The following is a 23,753-nucleotide window of genomic DNA, read 5'->3' as shown; positions in this document are numbered from 1 at the left end:
GAGAAGCCGGCGCCGGTGGACACGGGGGTGGCGGAGCCGCCCGCCGGCGGTGTCTCCCGGCAGTCAGATCCCCGTCTCCTTCCCGCCGCGCTGAGAGGCGAGCAGCGCTGCCCGTCCGGCGGAGAACGAAGGGGAGCGGGGCTGTGCCGCGGAGCCAGTGGAGGGCAGCCTTTCTTGCTGCTGCTTGAGGGGGCTGCAAAATCCTGCTGCATCGCGTGTGCTGTGGTTTAAGTCTGTTGGATTTCTTGCCGTGTATGAAATCAAATGAAGAAGTTCAGGCTCTGGAGAAGTAGGTCCGTTTGAGTTCAGTGGCTGCGATTAGCTAGTACTAGTCAAACAATGCAATGATTCTGCTGTGTGTCCCTCTAAAATCTACTAGGGCCTGTTGGAGTGACTGCTGTGGTTCAGGAGGCTACAATCCTCTTGTCAATACATCCTGTGCACTGCTAGGTATTCAGGCGACTGAACTTTTAGACTTTAATGAAAGATGGGCTTGTTTAAATGCTGGATGAAGATAGTTTGTCTAAGTATGGGACGATTACTGTATTAATCATATGTAGAAGCCCTTTTGTTTAAGGATCAAGTTATTTCAATATTATGCAATAAAGAGTAACTAATGCTGTTATTATATATGGAACTTGCAATACAAACTTCCTGCTTCCAAAGTCTACACGTCCCATCACCTACTTAGTAAGTCATCATAATTTGACTTAAATCCCTGTGATAATTCCCACTGTGGAAGTGGAATAGAGGTAATGCCTAGGTGCAAAATGTCAAATGTGCAGTGTTGAACTGGAAAGATTAATGCCTAGGCAATATCTTGGGTTTCTTTTTTTCTTCTTCTTCTTTTTTTTTTTTTTTTTTTTTTTTTTTATAATGCCTTCCCTCATGCAGAATGTTCTTTCATGAAGCAGGAGACTAGAATATCTTCTTGACCTGTGTTACCATTATTACTCAATATCACGACCTTGATGGGTTTGTCAAATGACAAAACACAGATCTGGGGGTGGAGGGAAATTCCAAACTGACAAATGACAGCAGGAGGCTATCTTGAATGCCAGTCAGGAGTCTGTTTTGGAAAAGAATTTGGAAAAGTTCCCTGCAACATCTGTGGATAAGTTCTATTGGCTTTACATGTATTCCAGGTTAACTTTTTTCTTAGCCTAAAAGGATAACACTAGTAGAACTAAAAGAGGCACTGCAAGCATTAAATTTATACTCAAGATCTTTTTGCAAGTACCAGTTCTTGTAATAAGGAATGCCTTATACTAGATGCATTCATCAATGGCTTGTGTACAGTCAGGTTTTTTTCTGTCTACATGGGGTACGTTTCCTCTGTGTGAGGATTCAGATGCTCACACAAATAAGAGGCCATAATTCTTCCCTTAATTTTTTAGGAAAGTGTGATATGTCTGTCACTCCTCAGTTCTTCTTTTATCCATCTCAGTTTTTTTCAATTAATTTCAAAATAGGTGTTGTCTTAAACTATTAGCATAATAAAGTTATGTGGATTTGAGCACAAAAGATACATCATCACTGAGTTAAATCAGAATGTGGAGGGAAGAAGAGGTTCTACAAAGAGTGGTGGTCAATAGAGTCAAATCCAGCTGGTGACTGGTCACAAGTGGTGTTCCTCAGGGCTCAGTGTTGGGACCATTTCTGTTTAACATCTTTATCAATTACTTTGATGAGGAGATAGAATGTACCCTCAGTAAGTTTAAAGATGACACCAACTTGGGTGGGAGTGTTGATCTGTTTGAGGGCAGGGAGGCTTTACAGAGGAACTTAAACAGACTGGATCAATGGGCTGAAGCCAGTTGTATGGGCTTCAACAAGGCCAAGTGTTGGGTCCTGCACTTGGGCCACAACAACCCCATGCAACGCTACAGGCTTGGGGAAATGTGGCTGGAAAGCTGTCTGGCAGAAAAGGACCTGGGGGTTCTAATTGACAAGTGGTTGAATATGAGCCAGCAGTGTGCCCAGGTGGCCAAGGAGCCAATGGCATCCTGGCTTGTATTAGAAATAGTGTGACCAGCAGAAGTAGAGATGTGATTTTCCCCGTGTACTCAGCACTGGTGAGGACACAACTGGAGTATTGCATCCAGTTTTGTGCACCTCAATTCAAGAGAGGTGCTGGAGCGAGTACAGAGGAGGGCAACAAAGCTGGTGAAGGGCCTAGAGAAAAAAATCATATGAGGAATGCTTGAAGGAGCTGGGAATGTTTAGTTTGAGAAGGAGGAGGCTGAGGGGAGACCTCTTCAGTCTCTACAACTACCTGAAAGGTCATTGTAGAGGGGTTGGTGCTGGTCTCTTTTCACAGGTAATCAGTGACAGAACAAGAGGGAATGGCTTCAAGCTGCAACAGGGAAGGTTTAGACTGGACATTAGGAAAAAATTTTCCCAGAAAGAGTGGTTAGAGGCTGGAATAGGCTGCCCAGGGAGGTGGTTGAGTCATCAGCCCTGGATGCGTTTAAAGTTCGTTTGGATGTGGTGTTGGTGGATATGGTTTAGGGGAAACCTTTGTAGAATAGGGATGATGGTTGGACTCAGTGATCCCAAGCATCTTTTCCAACCTGAGTAGTTCTATGATTCTATCTGCTACAAGCTGCATAAGTCATTCAGATGTATTTGGAAAATTCTGTGCTGGAAAGGAGTACCATAGTTAGAAGAGAGACTTTGCTTTGAAATATTTTAAGCCAAAATGTAATGTGGTGCTATTTTTTCCTAAATTGTTTGCTTGGCTCTCTCATTAGCTCTCACTCTTTTATTGTACTAGTTGGTTTGCGTACCTTTCTCACTTGTCTCTCTACATTATTTTTTTCTCTCATGTTTCCAGTGGTTCTTATCTTCACCAAGTCATCAGTCAAAATAAAACTGTTGATTACTTTGCATATGTCTATTCAGTAGTACAGTGCAACTGTTACCTAGTTTTTAAAGACAGAGACGTGATTTTAATGAGGTTTAAGATACCTGGGTGAAAAATTGGCTGGTCCTTTGGGGCCAGAGGGTAATGTCAACAGTTCAGAGTCTAAATTTCCTATTATGGCTGCCCAATTTACAAGTGGTGTTCCACAGCAGGCAGTAGCAAGGGTTCATGCCCTGTAGTATTTTCATCAATCGCCTGGAGAATGGTTCAGAATCATCTCTCAAGTTTGCAGATAACCACAGATCAGGAAGAACACTTGTCTGGAGTTCCAATTGAAGAATGGGCCTGGCTGAAGCTTAATGGAGCTCAATATGTTTTAGCTCTTGGGACAGAAGGTTAAGAAGCAGGTTGGTGAAAAAGTACCTAGATTCTTGCTGTACAGCAAGTTGAATATAAGTGAGCAGTGTGTCCTTGTGGTGATGAAGATTAACCACATTAAAAAAAGAGTAGCCTGTGGATCAAAGAATTAATTACTGCCATCTGTGTGGCACTGAGGAGGCAGTGTCCGGAACAATGTGTCTAAAGAAGAGAGAGTTTGAAGAACTGGATTTCATCCAGCAGAGGGTCACTAGCATGATCGCTGCGCTGCAGCCCAAGGGATACAAAGAAAGGTTGGGATATCTGGGGTAGTTTAATCACAGGAGAGTGTAAGGGTTGTCTTCAGCTATCTAACCAAAGCTTGTAGAGAACACAGAACCAGCTTTTTCTCAGATGTACATGGAAAAAGACAGCAAACAATGAATACAAATTGCAAGTGAAGTTTCAAATAGATGTCATGAAGAAATGTTCCACTGTGAGATGCTCTGGATCAGGGGCCCAGAAACCTGTGGAATTTCCATCCTTGCCAGATACTCAACACAAGTTTTGAGAGATTCTTCTGCTTACGTGAATGAAGCTATATGAGCATAGATGATAAAGAAGGACCAGAACTTAGGTGCATTTCTGTTACTGTCACTCCTTATTTACCCTCGTGTCTTACACACAATTGACATACAGTTTTAGCTTACGCTGTAGGTTTACCCTCTGGGGACCCTCATTTGAATCTTTGCTGTGCTACTTGCAAAATAAACTGTAGGGTTTTTTGAGATCTTAACTTTTCTGTTAAGTTGGGTTGAACCTGGTTAACAAATTCAGAGTTACCAGTGAGAGTACTGCTTTTTATAGCAGTGCAATTGCTTAAGGCTTGTTTTCTTAAAGATACCAAGGAGAAAAATGAGTAGGCTAAACAAGTGTACCCAGATTATTAAATTCTGGTCTAGCTGTTTTGCCAAATATTTTCATCAAATACTTGCATTTCTCATGTTCTATTTTATTTTATTCAAGAATCATAATAAAATCCACTGTAACTTATTTGGCTGAAAGTCTTGGCATCAGGAGCTAATGACCAGCTGAAACACTGTCTGATCTCTTGAAAGGGTTTTGCTGGATAAAGTCTTTCTGGCATTTCATCCAGGGACAGCAGGAATGAAAATATTCAGTGAAGTACACATACAGTGAAGTACATATACAGTACTTCAAGTTCTAGATTTTTCAGTCAGTCACAGACGTTTCTTTTTCCACCCCAGTCAAATATTTCCTTCTTCCTTCATTTCCAGAAGAAACATTCAAATAGAGTTTTATCACATTGCAAGCACTCTTTTCAGTAAACAAAAATGGTTTTAGATAAGGAAAACCTTAGTACCCATTAAACCTACCCTGTTGAGGGGAATCCATTTCACCCCTCTACTGAGGCAATGCGATCTTTTGGAAAAAAGCAAAACTTGATTGTATAGCTAAATTCTGTAGATACAGAAGAAGGATTAAAACTACCATAAATACTTCAGGTTTTCCCTAACTCTTAGCTTTTATCACTTAAAATACATTCTAGTTTTGCTTTTTATTTCCATAATCATAAGCACTTCCTTGAGGGACGAGGGAGGTCTGTTCTTTAGAAGCCTTCCAAGCAAGATTATTTCTAGGAGTGTTCTAAACTGTAGTTATTCATAAATGCTGACTGCCTGCTAATCCTAGGTAAATGCTAGACGTGGAATTATTGTTTGTAATCTTTCTCCTAGCTGAGTTGATTTCAATGCAGTTTATCATAGAATCTTAGAATATGTGGGGTTGGAAGGGACCTTTAAAGGTCATCTAGTCCAGCCCCCCTCTGCAGTGCACAGCAAGCTTTTTTACTAGATCAAGTTGCTCAGAGCCTGGCTGAGCCTGACCTTGAATGTTTCCATGGATGGGGCGTCCACCACCTCTCTGGGCAACCTGTTCCAATGCTCCACCACCCTCATTGTAAAGAACTTTTTCCTAATACCTAATCTAAATCTACCTTGTTCTACTTTAAGACCATTGCCTCTCCTCCTATCTCTATATACCCTTCTAAGCAGTCCCTCCTCAGCATTCCTGTAGGCCCCCTTCATGGAATGGAAGGCCTCTGTAAGGTCTCCCTGGAGCCGCCTTCTCTCCAGGCTGAGTAATCCCGGCTCTCTCAGCCTGTCTTCATAGGAGAGGTGCTCCAGCCCTCTAATAATTTTTGTGGCCCTTCTCTGGACTCATTCAAACAGGTCCATGTCCCTCTTGTGTTGAGGACTCCAGAGCTAGACACAGTACTCCTGGTGGGGTCCTACAAGAGTGGAGGGGCAGAATCACCTCCCTTGACCTTCTAGCCATACTTCTTTTGATGTGGCCCAGGATGCAATGAACCCTCTGGGCTGCGAGTGCACATTGTTTGCTTACGTCCAACTTTTTGTCCACCAGTACCACCAAGTCTCTGCAGGGCTAAGCTTGTTTGCCTGCAAAGCTCTAGCTGTTCTAGCTTAACAGTAATTAATGGAGATACAGCATAGGCTAACAGAAGTAGCTTTTCTACAGGCAGAGTTACATGTCAAAGCTTAAGAGTCATGGAAAGTTACTTCCAAATCTGTTTTCATTATTGTCTTTCCAGCTGTGCAGTTTCTTGCATCACTTCCATTAACCTTATATTTCTGTTTGTATTATATTTTCATACTTTGAAAACTCTTACAACTGATTGATCTGAATTATTTTCCACTAATATGATGAAGATTCAATTTAATTCCATGCAACTGTTTAAGCCCCTTCATATGATGTTATTTATTACATTAGAGACCCTATAAAGAGTTTGAATTAAGAGATCAGCCTTTGTGCTTGTCTGCTTACTTACATACAGCATGGCTAAGTAGGTCTTTCTTCTCTCCCTCACTCTTGAGATTCAAGGCTCAAGCGCTATTTCTGTGTAAGGTAATTTGCTGGGCGTGGAAAGAGGGTGTTATTTATTCCTTTAATATCTCACAAGAGTATTCAGTGCATATCTGGTGGTTTTCACTCTTCACTTTTTCACTTTTTCTATTCAAGACAGCTCTGCATATCTGAATAGCCTAGACAATTCTTTTGTGACTACTGCTAATAAAGTTAGGGCAAAAATACAAAAAGTGAGAGCTTGGTATAATAAATTGGAAACAGCTCGTAATGAATATGAAAGGAAGAAAAGCAGTGTCAGAAATAACACTTCAAACCTGTTTCAGTAGGAATGTATTTGCCTTATCTGGATTGCTCATACTTACTGTCACCTATTTCTCTCACCACTGTCCGAGAGAAACAAGGGCAGTTTGATGTGTTTTTTGGCAACAGGTTGTTGGTGGGTTTTTTGGGCTGTGGGCAGGGGAGGACAGGAAAGGAGATGAGTTTCTATTTGTTCTAATTTTTCCCTAATTAATAATCTTCTAGGTTTAAATGTAATTACGTGCTTATGTCTGGCATCCTCTCCTGTATCTGAATTTTATCTCTGTGGAACATAGTAGTGTTCTCAAGTGAAACTTTGTAATCCCTTGCCCTGTAGTACAGGGAGTGTCTGATGCTTTTGTTGAGGATGTCAGAAGCTTGTGGTTTTGTTTGTGATGGATTAGGAGATCATGTTTACCTACTTCCTTCTTTATGGGCATGAAAAATCTGTGCATTTGTATTATTGCTTGCGTTGAGAATTAATTGCCGTTAGAACAGCTTGTTTAGAAGGAGGCAAAAAGACTTGCTGTGCTAGAGCTTCACCCTTTATTATCTGTGGGTCATACACTCCAAGGTACAATGAATGACCTTGGCTTACTGAATCTCTTTTTATTTCCTGCTAACAGTAGGAACCCTTATGCACTGCCTTCTGTTTCATGGAATACTGAATGATTAATGGTGAATGATTACTGAGTGATATTTAACATTGTTAGTAGGTCAGATACAAACAGTTCAATGAAAAGTCTTCAATATTTTTTATAAAACCTTAGTAAATGTTACTGTCCTTTTGGCAGAAAAGCAATTTCAAGTAAAATAATCTTGCTGCATGCATGCAGAAATTAATCTCTCCTATTAACTATGTTGCATAGCATTTTATGCCATTATACTAGTTCCTTCCAGGCATGCAGTACTGACAGAGCTTACCCTTTTATTAGGATAGCTTCATGTCCAGCCTGAGCTGGTAGATAAAACACAAATAAATAAATATGGTAAAAAGAATTCAGTGGTGCTTTTTCTATGTAATCTTTCCAACTGGTAGCAGAAAAGGATGAACATGTACCTTTTTAAGATTTCTCCTCTGGGGAGTGGAAAAATAGCTTTTGGTATTTTCCAGAAAGGTTGTATTGTTTCCATCCTTGCAAGTTTTCAAGACCTGCCTAGAAAAAGTCCTTGGGCAACCTGTTCTTGTCTTATAGTTTACCCTACTTTGAGCAGGATGTTGTACTAGAGATCTCTCAAGGTCCCTATCAACCTGAATTATTCTGATGAAATCAAGAGTTTACAGATGAAAAGCTTTAAGAGAAATATCTAAAATTTGTGGAATGAGAAGAGAGCGTTCTACAGGAAGTCTGGAAAAGATGCGCTTGTATCCTACAGAGTCAATGGGTATAACTGAATTTTGTACCCTTAGCACAAGATTGCTTTCTACATCTGACTCTCCTTTGCTTGCCATAAAAAGATAGGATGGTATCCTATTGGCATGTTCTACAGTTCACTTGAGTCTTCTGTTAGGTTTTACTTTGCAGGTCCTTGGATGTTCTTCAAGCAAAAGATTCTGCATGATGCTAGTGAAAAAGAGCTGTTTTCATGGGAGAGTCCTCACTGCCCAGTTAGTTGCACTGACTTACTCATTGTACAATAAAGTTGGATGTTTTACTGGATTTCATCTTAGCTTAGCTGCAGGTTACTTTTGGAAACGGGCCATCAATGGTTAATGACAATTGTTGTGTATTCCAGCTTACATTCTTCTGCAAAGCAGAGCTTCTAACTTTTGATTCCTTAAGAATAGCCAGTAGTATAGTCCTTGGGATTCTCTACTCTGCTGGTTTTTATCGTAGTATATCCAAATCTAAGTCACTTTTGTGCATGTGCTTTTCTTTTTCTAAAGTAATGTGTTGCTGCAGTGACGTTCATTTCTTGTTAGATTGTTCATAAACTCTGTATTGGTAGTTTGTTTTGGAATATACTAGGTTCTGCCTAGGTGCTTTTACTTTCTTCACAGTTTATTCCCTTTTGTGATTTCTAAATTACAAGTGATTTTCTCTTAATCGCTCATCCTAAAAGTGAGCTAACCCAAGAAAAGGCACAGCTCTGGCATTAAAGTATCAGAGCAGGTACTAAAGAAATGTGGGTATTTTACTGAGACATAAGTTCTAAAAATACATCATTAGTTTAATTTCTACAACCTTCACAAGAAAAAAAATATTTCTTTTTCAATCCACCAAGGAAAAATAAAAATAAGTTATAATTGACAAAAAAGTTTTCAAAAATATTTTTTTCTCACCTTAATTACAAAAATTCATATATCTGAACCCAGGTTATATGGATATTTGGGTTGATGATAGAAATTGACTGTCAGTTATCATGGTGCTGTATTTGTTCAAAACAATTCATGTCAACATGTTGTTCTTTAAACTTCTGTGTTCATAGAAAATTCCATTGTGTAATTTATCTGCAGGTTTTTAATGCGAAAACAGCAGAGCTTTTGAGTCACCATCAAGTTGAGTTGCAGCAGAAATTCCCAAAAGAAGGGTATGAATTTTCTGTAGTTTTCTATTTCTTTGTGTACATTTTGGTAGAGCTTATGTATTTTAATCTAGGAATTGTGAAAACTGAAGTTGATTAATAATAATTAAGAACATAGTATCTGCTATGAAAGACTGTGAGGTAGGAAAAATTACATTACAGACTCCACAATGGGTGTCTAGTGTGTCTTCTGGGTTATGCAAACTAAAAAATACTTGTGTTTTACTCTAAGGACTCACTAGCGTATTTAAAGTTCAAACAAGACTTGGTCTTATTTAAAGTGGTACAGCTGATAATTTTTACAATTTAATCACAGTCATCATCTTAGTCCATAGAAATTGTACATTTGTTCTCTGAGGTGTTTCTTTTGTTTGTTCTTAAAGACCTACCATTTACTGCCAAAACCCTCTGTATTGAATAAACAAAAAAAAAAATATTTTTTTTCTGCAGATGGTTTTGGAATGGAATACAAGTTACTGTTTAAGAAGGGTTTGAAATTCAATATACTTTTTGTAGATATGGAAAACACACTTTCTAGTTATTGTATCAAAATGCTCAGCTGGTTATTCAGACTAGTTGTTGTTTTTTTTTCCTTTAAATGTAATTTTTTTCTTTTTATTAACTGGTATTTACTGTTTGTTAAAGATGGGTGGAACAAGATCCATGCGAGATATTAAAGTCTGTCTATGAATGTGTGGAAAAGACCTGTGAGAAACTGCAACAACTGAACATAGACATCTCTAACATAAAAGGTATTCCTAGTACTTAAGTGTAACGGAGGGCTTTAACAGACTCACGGTTGAACAGGACAGATTTTGTAGTTTTTAAGACAATAAACAGGTGGAGCATGTGCTGGCCTCAAATAAAACCTTGAATTGGAATGGAGAGCAGTTTCTTTGGGAGGAATAATGAAAAAAGAAGCCCATTGTGTATATAAATCTACAAAGTAGACTTAACGCTAATCTTGCAAAATCACAGAGACAAGTGATGAATGAGGAAAATCTGAAATCTCTGGGAAAAGCTAGTTACCCTCTCAGTTAGATGATCAATATTTAGAAGTAATATTTTTAGATTATAACATGAAAAAGTTGGAAGCTTTTTATTTCCTGTTTGCTTTCGTCTTCTCCTTACGTGTTCCTCCACCTCTCCTTTCCCTTCCTTACCCCCCAAAAGGGGAAAACAAACCTTCTGAAAAGGATACTTCTTTCTATTTTGTCCTGAAGCCATTGGAGTCAGCAATCAAAGAGAAACAACAGTGGTTTGGGATAAGACAACTGGAGAACCTCTTTATAATGCTATTGGTAAGTACAGTATTTTCTGAATATGTAATACCATAAAATGAGCATGTTTTAGAAAAATGCTTTCTTGGTTTCCTGGGCAGATACTATTATGGCCTATGCCACTAACTTATTTGGGTTTTTTTGAGATCTGTGTCATAAGCCGTGTGTTTGTATGCACCACTGCAATTTTTAAAGGCCTATTCTATTAAAATTATTAGTTAATAGCTAATAAATTGTTTCATGGGCTTTTAACAAAAAACAATGTTCCTGAGGGGTTTTGTACATCCCTGGTGTGTAATGACATATGCCCAGTCACTTCCTTTTAAATGAAAGAGCTTACTAAATTTTCAGAATGCTTTTGATTTAACAGTATAGGAAAAACGTTAAGTAGGCTTAATGAATGCTTACTGATTTGGAGTTTTATTTTTAACTTACCTTGGTTTTTCAGATTAGGTCAGATGAGAAATGGAAATTGTCTAGCTTTGCTCTTTTGGGCCATTGTCAAGTGCCAGATTTAGTTTAGCATAGGATCACTGGAAAAACAGGACTGCTTCTAAATTCAAATACATGGTGTTTACAGCTTTAACTTAAGCCCAGCTGTACCTTGTTAATCTGACACAGCACTTCAGTTCAAAGTTTTCACAGAGTTAGCAAATAATCAACCTCCTATTTCTTTTAACCTCCCAGTTTAATAACAGCATCTTCTGTAAACAGAGCTGTGTTGGTCATTTGCTTATGCTCTGGTAGAGGAATGTATTTGTTCTTCTAAATCAAATGAGTTTATCTAACCATTTCTAGTTTTTGCAACAGTGTATTAAAAATACAATGGCAATACAGTATTCTTACAACTACATGAAAAGCTAAAAATAAAGTCAGGAATTTACTGGCAAAAGCTCTAGTTTTGTAGAAGAAGATTGTACATGTCACTTTTTGTGTGTTACCTCAGTTGGTCAGTAAATTTTATTTATGTTTTTAGTGTGGCTTGACCTGAGAACCCAGTCAACAATTGATCGGCTTCTTAAAAAAATTCCAGGAAAAAACAAAGCCTGTTTTAAGGTAAGAGATATTCCAGAACATTTAAATAGCAGCTGAATTCTTATTGCTGCAGTAAATAATGTTTTGGACATGAGTGCTTAAAATTGCCCAAAACAAAGTCAGGCAGTTGTAGCTTCTGGTCCCTTCTTAGCTTGAAATATAACCAAAAAATTGCATAATACTATATTACAGATCTGAGACTGGAAAATATTTTTTTCCTTAAATTAAGTCATTAATACTTCTTATATATCTCATTAAAGAGTTTAAATGAGTAATTGTTTGTGGCACTTAAACATGTGCTACCTATCCAATGACAAGTAAACATAATTTTTGTTGTCACTACAAAAAGGTAAAAGATTGCCTAGTTGTTTGGAGATAGCCTAGATAAGTCAAACCTTCTGCAACATCAGTGATCTTTGAACTGCATTTAGATTAGCTTTAATCCTTGTCCATTAATGCATGGGTCATTTGTTTTTTATATTTTCAGTCTTCTGTATTGTATGATTAGTACTTATTTATATAACAAGCTTGTCTAATTTCTCTGAGTTTTATGTCTTTGGGGTTTTTTTTTGCTTATTATCACCATTTATTTTAAATAACTACAGTATTCATGGAAAATATAGTTGCATGGTCTTTATTTTTATTTTTTTTTAATTTACAGTCTAAGACTGGCCTTCCACTTAGCACTTATTTTAGTGCAGTGAAACTTCGGTGGCTTTTAGATAATGTGGAAGAGGTTAGGCAAGCAGCTCAGGATGGCAGAGCTCTGTTTGGGACTGTTGATTCATGGCTTATATGGGTATGTATTTGTGAGTTTATTATCATTGCTTTTAAAACTAATTTCCATTTCACGCAAATTTCTGTGCAAAGTACTGTGACACATCATGCCCTCATCCCATAGTAATGTTGATATACGCCACTGAAGAAATTCTACTCAAGTTCCTTACAAAATGAACTTTTAGTGTTCCTGCATCACTTTTTATAAAGTTTATGTGTAGTTTACCATTTATAGGTTGCTATAAAATTTCTCTCATGCTTTTGGAAAAATCTTGTGTATTAGCCACCATTACAAAAGAAGAATCCAGGAGGCACTGCTGACCCGTTATTACCTTTCTCATACTTTTTTTCCACTAAATCAGGTCTGCCTCTTTAGTTGTTGCATGAGCATCAGAGTTCCCAGTTCAAAGCTAAAAGCTTTGTGAATGTAGGAATATTTTTCTGGTAATTTGTTGACATAAACCTGTATCTTTTCCTGCCAAATACTGTTACTTTTTTTGTTCAGAGTTTGACAGGTGGAAAGAATGGAGGCATTCACTGTACGGATGTAACCAACGCCAGTAGAACAATGTTGTTCAACATTCATTCCTTGGAATGGGATCCTGAGCTCTGCAAGTAAGCTCAGTTTTTCAGTAATACAGTATTTATACAGATAATGAGTGATGCGTAAAGAAACTCATTTAATAGTGAGAATCTCTTACCTAGATTAAAATCAGCAGTTACTGTTGTATTTACTGTTAACATTAATAAAGATTCATTGTTCTCCAGATATCCAAATAACTACTGTCTGGATTAATTAAAAGTAGCAGAGCCTTGATTTTTTTCTGTAGGTGGAGGACTGGTTTAATTGTTTATTCCTTACTCAAATTTGTAAGATGGTTACAGCCATAGCATCTTTATTTTAAATTTAAATGTACTAATAACAATATTATAAACATATTTTTGTAAGAGAAACTACTTCCCACATGAAGGAGTTGGGTACATCTTCAGAATATTCAAATATATGCTGTTTTACTCCATAATTCAGTGTCAAGTACTGTAACAACTGGAAAAACATAGTGATGGATTAAACTCTAGAAATCAAGGTTCCATTGATAAGGTTTTTCTTTATAGCCTAAACTTATTTAAGGAAAAAAAAATGCAAGAGGCTTTCTGATTTAGCACCAAACTTATATATAAATTATTTTCTATTGTGTTCAGATTCTTCGATATTCCTATGAAAATGCTTCCAAAAGTACGAAGCTCCTCTGAGATTTATGGCCTGATGGTAAGTTTTCTTCTGTGAGTGTGAAGTTAATCTTATAAAAATATAATCAATGTCGATTTGATAGATGAAGACTAATGGCTTTTTCTAGACCAGTACTGTCTGATTTGTGATTAGTATATCATTATCTACTGCTGTGTAATGTTGCCTGAAATTAAATACCTGTTTTTTTCTCCTTGAAGTGTCAAATAGACAAAACAAGATGGGAGAGGTTTTTCATTAGGATAAAAAAATATATTCTTACAATTACTTATTGATTTCAAAACTAACTGTCAGAATGTAATGTGTAATCAGTAGATTAACTGTAGGAGATCACAGTTATTAGAGTACAGTATTTTTACTCTTGTATAACTGAAGAGATTAAAGTTGCTGTGAAAGTTGTCATGATCTAAGAAGACTGGATGAGATGTGTTGTGGCAAGATTAGCCACTTTCTGTGAACTGGAAAATCACAAGTGACACCTTAGATTGCTTTCTTTTTGAAAAATAAACTGCTCTTGCCATGTGTATGTATGTAGCACTCAGTAAAAAGAAACATTTTGGAATATTGTGATGTCTTTTCAATCACACTGCTTCCAGTGCAGGTGTGAATATTACTTAGGAGTTAATTATTACTATGGGTCTGAAGTTTCTAGTTTACTTTGATGCAGCACCAATTCTTCTGGTAGAGTGGCATCTAATTTATTCTTAAAAACTTCAGAATCGGATAAAATGGATGTTGTGATTTTGCATTATTTTTCCTGTTAAGAGTTTTGCCCTATTGTTTACTAAGAACATACAGACACTTTGTAGTTAAGACAAATTATGAGCTTTTTATTTAAAGTACAACTCTAACTTGCCTGAAATCTAAGTGTTTTTTTAATATCTTAATGGAGATGCCACTAGAAGTCATTGCTGACTTTTATTAATGTGGAGGTCAGATGATAGTGAGTTGTAATAAGCTGAATGAGTGATGTAAATGGAAAAAGATGTACCTGTCAATTGAAACAGAGTAGCTGGTCACTTTAAATGTGAACTTTTCTTTCTTTCCCCCTTTTCCTTCCTTTTCTTTTTTTTTTTCCTCTTGCTGACTATAGAAAATCTGTCCTAGTCTGGTGAGTAGCTTCTGTTAGGCTAATCACTTGTATCTTATCCATTCTGTTCAGACACTGTACATTTCCAGTGGTTTAAGGATTAGAAAACAGACACTTTTGAGACCAGTAAGTTTGGTTGGTATCTCCAAATCTGAGATACTACAATTAGAGTTTATGCCAAAGTTATTTCTAAAAGTAACCTTGATATATGAATTTGCCATAATTTGCAGGATATGTAATAGTTCTTTTCATAGTGAAGTAAAAAATGCAGCTACTGGCTAATAAATGTTGGCTGTCTCATTTTATAAATGAGAAAAGTGATCCACTCTGTCTACAGATATTAATTCTATTATAGCGGAACACTATTTATAAACTCAATTACCTTAAATCCAGTTCATTAAAAACAGAATTAAAGAAAAAAAAATTCAGATTGGAAATGTACTTGCATGGCTTCACTGGAAATGCATTTTCACAACTGCACAAAGAAACAATTTATAAAAAGAGGTAAAAATTGTCAGGGTATAAACTACTTGTGATACCTATTGCAAGAATGCAGCTGAAAAACTATGTGATAGTGTTTGGAAGAAATTCTATATGAGACTTAAAATACTTTATCTTACAATGAGGCATCTGTCTTTCCATAGTGTTTCATCACAATCACATTTTTTTCTAGTCACTTTACCATTTTTGCACTTCTGCATTTTACACTTGACTCTGTACAGGTTACACTGAGCCTAATTTTTGATATGCTATGTTTTCAACAAAATTTATGTTAAGAACTGTTGACGTGACATAAAGTATACCTGCAAATTTCCCGCTTTGTTTTAGTGTTTTAGGCATGAGCTGCGTTAGTCTGAAATCCCATGTAAACCTGAACTGAACTGTGTTGCTTATGTGGCACTTTGTTTTCCTTTGAGCATTACAAGTTTATTTTCTTTTTCATTGTCTTTAACTGTCATGGAAAGCTAATTTGGAACTTTTCTTTCCCCTTTTGCAAATCAGAAATCTGGAGCTTTGACAGGTGTACCAATTTCTGGGGTAAGTGCTATTTCAACACAGATTTTGGCATAAGAACCTGATATTGTATTAATGTGTCTTCACTGGCAAAAGCTCTGAGATGCATGAATCCTGCTGCAAATCAAGTTGATGTTTTTTTACTTCAAGTTAAATATGAAATAAACTTGAAGTTTAATTATTAATTGACTGGATTCTTCACTATTAACTTATGGTCTGTCTGTGTAAATACAGCTGACATCTTTAATGCAGATGTGTAGTGCTGTGGGAAACTTGGGATCTCTAAGTAAATAAGTAACATTACAAAATGGAAACAAGCTCTGCTTTGTATATAAATAGAGTTCAGTATATATATAAAATCTGGAAATGTTGGGCAGATTCTCAGGTTTTTTTCAATACAATATGCATGAAGATAACAAATTTTAATTTTTATTTCTTTTAAGTTGTGCACCATAAGTAGCACAACATACTTCATTTGCAGTTCTTATGAAAGGAAGAGTAGTAAAAAGCACAGGTTTCTCTAGAAATTTTTCCTCATTTTCTATTACCTGCATGCTCCTAACACACTGGAGTTAAATACATCTTTTCATGTTCCTTTTTTATGCATGTGATTCATGGGTGAACATTTGCTTAAAAATATATCTTTGCAGTGCTTGGGAGACCAGTCTGCTGCTCTTGTTGGGCAAATGTGTTTTCAAGATGGGCAGGCAAAAAACACGTAAGTTATTATGGAAGTTTTAAGATACACAGTACATCACTGTTCTGTTTTGAATTTAATATGATGTTCTCTTTCAAGCTAACCGCCAAATGTTCTTGTAGTTACCATATAACTACAGCTCTACCTTTTGACTCAATTGACCTGCAAAGCAAACAATATTCTGACTTTTATATAAAATAGTAAAGATAATAAAGTTAAGTGTTTTGTGAGGTATGTTTTAGAACAAAGTCACTGTGAGGAAATATATCTGTGTGACAGGATATTTTTAATGTTAAAATTCTCCAAAACACAGATTAAAATTCTTGCAGTATCATTTTAATTGTAAACTGAAGTTAAACAAATACAGGCTGTGTGAGTTAGATTACATAGACTTGAATGACAAAAGTCCCACAGCATTGGTAAGATGGGAAAGGTTCATTTCAGTTGCAGTGCTTAGTTTTGCTTCTGTCTAGCTCAGTGTGGAGAATTTGGGCTTTTTCTATTTCTCAGCCTCTTAATGTGTTGTTTAAAATAACTGATCAGTTAAATCAGTCAGATGGTATATTCAAACATTCATTTGAGGAAAAGCTCTCTGCTTAAATGTTTTACTGTTCCATTTACAACCTTGTGCTTAACTGAGCATGTACACAGTATTGGACTTTCACAGATTTAATTACACATTAATCTATACTTGTTGCTAATTAACCTTCGCTTTATCTTTTATATTTATACACAAATGTAATGGCTAGTAGCCTTGTATTTTAGTAAAACAAACATGATTCTAAGTAATACTGTCACAAAGAATTATTATAAAAGATACTTTTATAATACAAGAAACCTTTTGAAAAAAATCTAGCTAAACCAAAAGCTACATGTGAGATTTTTAACCTATTTGTGTTATTGTTTTGCCCCTTTTCCCTCCACATATAACTGAAGACTTTATCAGTTCTATTTTAAGCTATTAAAATTTTAAGGGTATTAAAAAAGTAGAGACCTCATAATTTCTTAGAATAAAAATGGATTGTAAATGTTTTGTACTCCTTTTATTAAACTGTGTCCTTTCATGTGTGTACGCACACATACATATGATGTCATCTTCAAATTAGAAACATGCCATTTTTAGAAACAGTTGAACTGAATATGTTTAAAGAAAACCCTTTTCATTGTGATAGAAGCAAAGTTTCATAAATTTTCCCCTTTAAAAGCTTGGATTTAATATTATGAAATATTTATCTTATAAAGAAGCTTTCATAATTAGCTTACATTGAAGTAGATAAACTGCCACCGAAGAGGAATGCACACTTAGTTTTCAGCCATATCTGCCCCTTCCTTGGGTATTCTGGAAGTAATAGCCAGAGACAGAGGTGTAGGACTGGATTTTTCAGCTGCAGGCTGCATTTTAATTAGATTTTTGAGGATGGTTTTATCATCATGACATAACCTTCAAGGGGCAGAAAGTGGTGTCTTGATTTTCCGCAGGGGAGTCACGGATTCATGAACTGTAGTAGCAGGTTATCCTTTAAACATTCTGGTTTTAACTTTCCTTTGCTTTCATGCTAGGTATGGAACAGGATGTTTCTTGTTGTGCAATACAGGTCAGAAGGTCAGTTGCATTTTTTAGCTATTCACTTTTCTCACTTTTTTTTTTTTTACAATCTTAAGTTAGTGAGTACAAGTGTGTATTTGCTTTTCTTGAACTTAGTAGCAACAGTTATATTGCTAGAGATAAGGAAAAATGAATGCTGAAATCTGAAAGAGAAAAAAAAGTAATGATTTGTTCAAGTTGTTTCAATAAGACTCCATTCCTAGCTTTTAAGTTTCCAAAAATAACTTTTCGTAGCAAGTTTCTTGCTCTTTCCTTGTATGTGTTTCTTAACCTCACCCAGGAGTGCCAAGTGTTGTGCTACTTAGCCACATGTTCTTGTCTTGGATATTTTGTTTCTTCCCTTCATTTTCTCCCATGATTTCTTCCTAATTGCAGTCAAATAATAATGTAATCATTTGGCCTCCTTCTCATTCACATCTCCTAAAGACCTCCAATTCTTTGATATAAGGAGGCTGGAAAGATCTGAGACAAGTTGTGGAAATGAGAATTAACACCAGCTGCCAGAGTGACTGATAGCTTGTATTGTTTGAACCTTCCATGTTTAATTTTTTTTCCAGTGAAGCTTTTGTCTCTTGCTTATTACCATTCAAATGTATTTTAAAAATATTTTGTTCCTCTGTTCATGCTTTACCTTTTATTTCCTCTTTCTCCATTTAGTGTGTCTTTTCTGAGCATGGTCTTATAAGCACAATAGCTTACAAACTGGGCAGAGACAAACCTGTTTATTATGCACTAGAGGTAAGTACAGTAACTTCTTCCATTTTATGCAGCTTTGTTTTATAGCTTGTGTGCCTTTAGGCTTTTGTGTGGTTTTCTTATCCCTATCTCCAATCTCTATCAAGCAATCTAATACAAATATTTCTACAATGCATCATTTATATGTTCAGGGCCTGATGGCCAATGTGTTTTTTCTGTTACACAATCTTTCAAATCTTAAATAAATGTTATAAATAAAAAAATAAAAATTTACACTAAACTTGGCTTTAAAAAACAGGGGGGAAAAGCACTAGTATTTCAGTTATCCTCTGAATAAAATGCATGACTACCTGTCTTTGTTTTTTATTTGATTCTAATAAATTTACTTCTAACTTTTAAAAATCTAAAACAAGTTTCTGGCACAAGAATGCTCTAAAAATTGACCTTTTTTACCTACTAACCAATTAAGACTTATGTTCTGTTGTTGCTTAAATTTAGTTCCTCAGTTCTCTACACAACTCTGTGGGCATCCACATTCTGTAGAAAATTGGATTTTTAGTATAACTTAAGGTTTCATTGTTCTAAAGCTCTGCTTTTGAAGCACAGCAGCTGAGCAGCTGTTTGGCATCAAAGCTTTGTCTAAATCAATAGAATTATTCTTTCATCTCTGTTGCTTAGTGGGCTTGATCTAATAGTTATTCTGAAAACACACATACTGAATTCTCTGCTGCCATTATGGAGAGCCTATGCTTCCCATGTGAAACAAAGACAACTCATGGGATTTTCTTCACTGGGAGAATAGTTTGTGCCTTACAAACTATTCTACTTACTCAGATGTAGGAGGCTGTGTTCATTTCCCTTTCCTTCTCTAAGGAAAGTTGATCTTGCATTTTCTTGCATGTTCTGGCAAACTTTGGGGTTTTCATTGTGTTCAGGTGTGTAAGAGGTTTGTTTTATTTTTAACCCATGTTCTTAAAGCAAGAACTGGAACTACTTTGAGAGTGATTTGTATTTCTGCATGCTGAAATACATGCATGTGTACTTCTTCCTCATCTTCAAGTCTTTAATGATATTATCTGAAGAAAAAGCCTCAGGAGACGATAGTAAGTGTTTTTTTATCCTGTATCAATTCTGCAATTATTTACAGTCTGGTAATTGAGACAGTTTCCAGAGAGGCAATAAATACCACTTCAGCCTTTTCTTTTAAGCGACCCCATATCTTGTAACCGTAATAGCTAGCTGGTTAGAAAACACCCCTGCTCCTTCTAGCAGTGGCTTTGCAAGAAAATCTAATGCTGCTACCATTTTACTTGAAGCTTAGTCTAGTAGACTTGAGACTGTCTTATAGAGAAGTTGATTCGGACTTTGAGTGAGATGGGAGCCACGCCATTCATCTATGATATGATGGAGCCCTTCAGGGCCATTTGCTGAGGAAACAGATGAATTTTGCTGGCAAGTACAACTGCCCAATTTTTTTGTCTGTCTGGGAATTTGTACTGAGACTCTAGACATAATCAATCTTGCTTTTTTAAATTAAAGCATAAAAGTCCTAATTTGTCAGCCTCAGGAAAGAAGGCTTAGGAAATGTCATGGAACTCCCCTCCATTGAACAAATCATGTTAATAGTCACTTTTCTTACATGGAGCATGAGTAACAGGCTGCCGTTTTTACATGTCAGCCTCTAGCTGCCAAGAAACCTGTGGTTTGTTTATCAGCATTCTTGGGAGCGATTTAAGCTATGACTGTACGCCTGCAATGGGAGGTACCATTCCTCTTGAAAAAGGAACATGAACCTACCAGTTGTTGTCTCCTAATGTTGCAGTTATTTTATTTCCTTCAGGGATCTGTTGCAATAGCTGGTGCTGTTGTTCGTTGGCTGAGGGACAATCTAGGTATTGTTCAGAGTTCACAGGAAACGGGTGAGTATTCACACTTTGGAGCTGTTCAGTGTTTTTTCTTTTCCAATGTCTCAATGTTTGTAATGTTGCATGAAAGCTCAAAATATTCAAGTAAAGAAAAGCTGGAAGATGCCTGTATCTTGCTGTGTTTGAACAATTTGGTTTGCACCTGTGAAATCACTGTTTATTGATACATGTATTTCATATAGCCTATCAATAAGGTCCTTGAAACCCTTTGTCAGTTTTGTTCTATTGCTATGTGTACTTTTTTGTGCTAATGATATTATACTTGTGGTGTAATTCCTGGTTTCATACAATATTGAATTTTCCAGAGCCAAGAGTATTAAGTCACTGTTGTGAAACCCAGAGCCTATTTGATTCTAAACTTACATAGTCCTTCCTGTCATTAACATGAGAACCTGAAGCCCTACATATGGAATTATTCACATAGAAGGCTCCATATCTATTGAGTCAGGGACCACATTTGCAAAGCTGCCGTTTAAAGGAGTTGTGGAGGATGGTAATGTGTTTTGACTAAGAATATAGTAATCCTTCAGCATTTGGGTGGCTGATGTTTTCTGCTGGAGCTGAACTGAAACAAGCTGGTGTGTTACATTATAGGAACTAGGAATATATCAGACTTTGAAAAAGGAGAAAATACCAGAAGTATACAAGTGTAACAGTTTGAAGGTGACTGATGTGATGAGATTTAAGATTAAAAAGCAGTTAATTACACATTTAATAATTTGATATCTTATTCAAAGGCGTAAAAAGTTAGAATTCAATTTTATGTAAAACTTGGAAGACTAAGTAAAAACTAAAAAGGCATTAGTCTTTTTCTGTGAGAAAGCTTTGCAGATTACACAGAAGAATACAAACTACTGTCATGTGAATTAGTCAAGTGTTGAAACACTACAGTACCTGTTGGCTTCAAAAGTTTGACTTGACCTTTGGAAGGACTGAGTCTCGAAAACTTCAGTCTTGTTAGTGTTGTTAAAGTCACATGAGACTTTATTACCTCTTCCTGTTTCCTTGAATTTGTCCTTCCTTCTCCCTTCACTCCTTTTTTAAGTGGCATCTGTATGAAAGCATTATTTTAAAAGACTTTTTTGAATAAGTTTTCCTACTTTTTTTATCTATTGCTATGCTTCTGTCGTCAATGCAAAGAGAAGAAATTTAGAAAAGCAGAAAAAAAATACTTTCTTTTTATAGGAAGAGGCTTCACATTAGCATTATTTTCTTTGCAGTTCTAGATGTTCAAAATTATTTTTTTTTATTACAGATACTTTAATGTTATATTTTAATATTGAGAAGTTCGGATATCCAAAGTTATTAGTTGGATATTAAGAAACTTCACTCGTAGCTGGCCTTGTGATTATATACGTAAGCTGAAAATTTAGAACTCTAAATCCATTTGAAATTAATGGGAATTTAGTTCTTAACTCCCTTTGGTCTTGATCCAGTTTCACTTGCTTGCCTTGACTTAAACGCAAGTAAATTGTGACCTTTTGGACTGCTTTGAAGGTTGCATTCTTTACCCACAGGATACCCTTTGAATCCCTCACAGGATCTAGGCCAGAATTTTGAGTACACAGTTTTGGGTTTTGAGTTTGATTTTTTGTATTACATTTCCCACAACCCCCTGTGCTACATCTTCCATTCATATTGTTGCAAAAAGGACAATTAGTTAATGAGGAGCTGAGTGCCTGAGTTAGTTGTATTTTTTAATTGTATGTGGCTTGATTATTTTTGTAGCTACATAACATGTCCAGAGTATTTTCCATATTTAAATAACACCTTAAGTGTTATATGTGTTGGTACAGTTTTTTAAAGTAAGTGAAAACTGTTTTTGTGTATGCTTTAGAAAAAATGGCCGCAGAAGTGGGGACTTCTTATGGCTGCTACTTTGTGCCAGCTTTTTCAGGACTGTATGCACCATACTGGGAACCCAGCGCAAGGGGGTAAGGATCTGACTAAACACTGCATTTTCAGAGAGATTTAATTATTTTACAAATACTGTCACTAGTCCTTCCAGGTATGTGATTTTGTTCTTTTTGTTCCTTTATGGGTCTGGATACATAATTCTCTGCGGTATCTTCAACTACTGTGTTTCTCTTTTGTGTTTGATCAAAATAACAACTGCTACTTGGAGAAGAAGAATTAGCTAGTTTAGCAACTCACCCTCCTCTCCCCATTAAAAAAAAAAAAAAAAAAAAAAAAAAAGAAGGCAGGGAAAACATTTGGGTTGGGTTGTGCATTTCAGAGAAGTCTAAGATAATTCTGTCGTTCATGCCACTAACAGGGTCAGCTTTTTTCATCCACATATTTCTGGTTCTGAAAGGATTTTCATCTCACTGAAGAGAAAGAGGAGGTCTGCATACCTGTGAGCTCTCAGCCAGCAAAAACGTAGGAAGTGAAAAATTCAGTGCTGATGAGTTTTTCTGAGCTCAGTTTCCCATGGCTGCTGCATTCACAATCTAAAATGATACAGGCTTCTTAATTCCTCCACACTTATCCTCCCTTGCCTTCGCCTTATGCCCAGCTTTCTTTGCAGTCTGTTGAGCACTCTTTTGTCCTGTCTTTCCAGTCTCTTTCCTGGTTAAGATTTAACTAGCTGGTACCAGTTAGAGCTACTAGTTCAAATAGTAGCCTTGTATTTGTCTTTTTAGCTTTTCTGAGCTTGCGTACTGTTGTTGGAATCAAAACATGCCATGGAAGTCACAGAAGCATGACAAATTTAAGATACAAAATAAATTTCCTAAAATGAAAAAAATCCTAAAGAATATCTAGTTCCCAAGGTTTTGAGTAGTTGCATCTTTACAGTTTATATGCTTTTTGTAGATAAGAAAAAGAATAATCTTTTGAGTTACATGTTTTTCAGATCACAGAGCATAACTTTAACTGTTAAAAGCTGTTGTTTGGAATGGCAGTGACTAAAAATGTTCTTTAATATCTTTGAACTTGCATGTATCCAGCACCAAATATAGCAGCATTTCTGCATAGTACTACTATCCCTCAGATGTTGAACTGGAATAAAAGGATTATTATTTGCTCTGTAGTTCAGAATACACTGACAGATTTCAGCTTACTCATGGTTAGATGTAGCATCATTTCGATATCCAGAAATCTCTTTGAAGGTGCAGAAAAAGCTAATAATCAGTATAGATCTGAAAACAATTTTAATAATGTAGAGCATATAACTGATCTAGCTGGGCTTTTAATTAAGAACTGGAAGCACTAGAGAATTTATTACTGTTTTAGTGATAGGTGATGCTATTTTTTATAGAAAAATCAGCCTCAGTCATACATTTCCTTTTTTAAATGGAAGACTAGAATTTGGATGGGTGGGTGTGATGTGTTCCTGGGGTTTGGGGCGTCCATTTGATTAGATACTGAAAGTGTATTTGTCAGGAAAACAGGGATGAGAGAGTTTAGATTAAATACAAAAAAGTTTTTAA

The 23,753-nt window shown here is 36.3% G+C and overlaps 1 protein-coding gene across 1 annotated transcript in view; it reads left to right on the top strand.

Annotated features, from left to right (window-relative positions):
* The first annotated feature begins 3,439 nt into the window (after window positions 1-3,439).
* The window catches only part of GK (glycerol kinase), a 32,189-nt gene continuing 11,875 nt past the window's right edge, over window positions 3,440-23,753 (top strand). The window contains exons 1-16 of the mRNA XM_010004490.1: window positions 3,440-3,537; window positions 4,437-4,457; window positions 8,888-8,962; window positions 9,602-9,708; window positions 10,180-10,257; window positions 11,213-11,292; window positions 11,933-12,070; window positions 12,554-12,663; window positions 13,249-13,315; window positions 14,388-14,405; window positions 15,387-15,422; window positions 16,049-16,116; window positions 17,656-17,698; window positions 18,359-18,439; window positions 20,238-20,316; window positions 22,160-22,256. Coding sequence (XP_010002792.1) covers window positions 3,440-3,537; window positions 4,437-4,457; window positions 8,888-8,962; window positions 9,602-9,708; window positions 10,180-10,257; window positions 11,213-11,292; window positions 11,933-12,070; window positions 12,554-12,663; window positions 13,249-13,315; window positions 14,388-14,405; window positions 15,387-15,422; window positions 16,049-16,116; window positions 17,656-17,698; window positions 18,359-18,439; window positions 20,238-20,316; window positions 22,160-22,256 — 1,196 coding nt within the window. The remainder of the gene's footprint in view (window positions 3,538-4,436; window positions 4,458-8,887; window positions 8,963-9,601; window positions 9,709-10,179; window positions 10,258-11,212; window positions 11,293-11,932; window positions 12,071-12,553; window positions 12,664-13,248; window positions 13,316-14,387; window positions 14,406-15,386; window positions 15,423-16,048; window positions 16,117-17,655; window positions 17,699-18,358; window positions 18,440-20,237; window positions 20,317-22,159; window positions 22,257-23,753) is intronic.

The sequence above is a fragment of the Chaetura pelagica genome, unplaced genomic scaffold (genome assembly GCF_000747805.2).
Source record: "Chaetura pelagica isolate M959 unplaced genomic scaffold, ChaPel_1.0 scaffold308, whole genome shotgun sequence".
NCBI lineage: Eukaryota > Metazoa > Chordata > Aves > Apodiformes > Apodidae > Chaetura > Chaetura pelagica.
The sequence above is the reverse complement of the archived record's forward strand: the minus strand, read 5'-3'. Positions and strand labels throughout refer to the sequence as shown.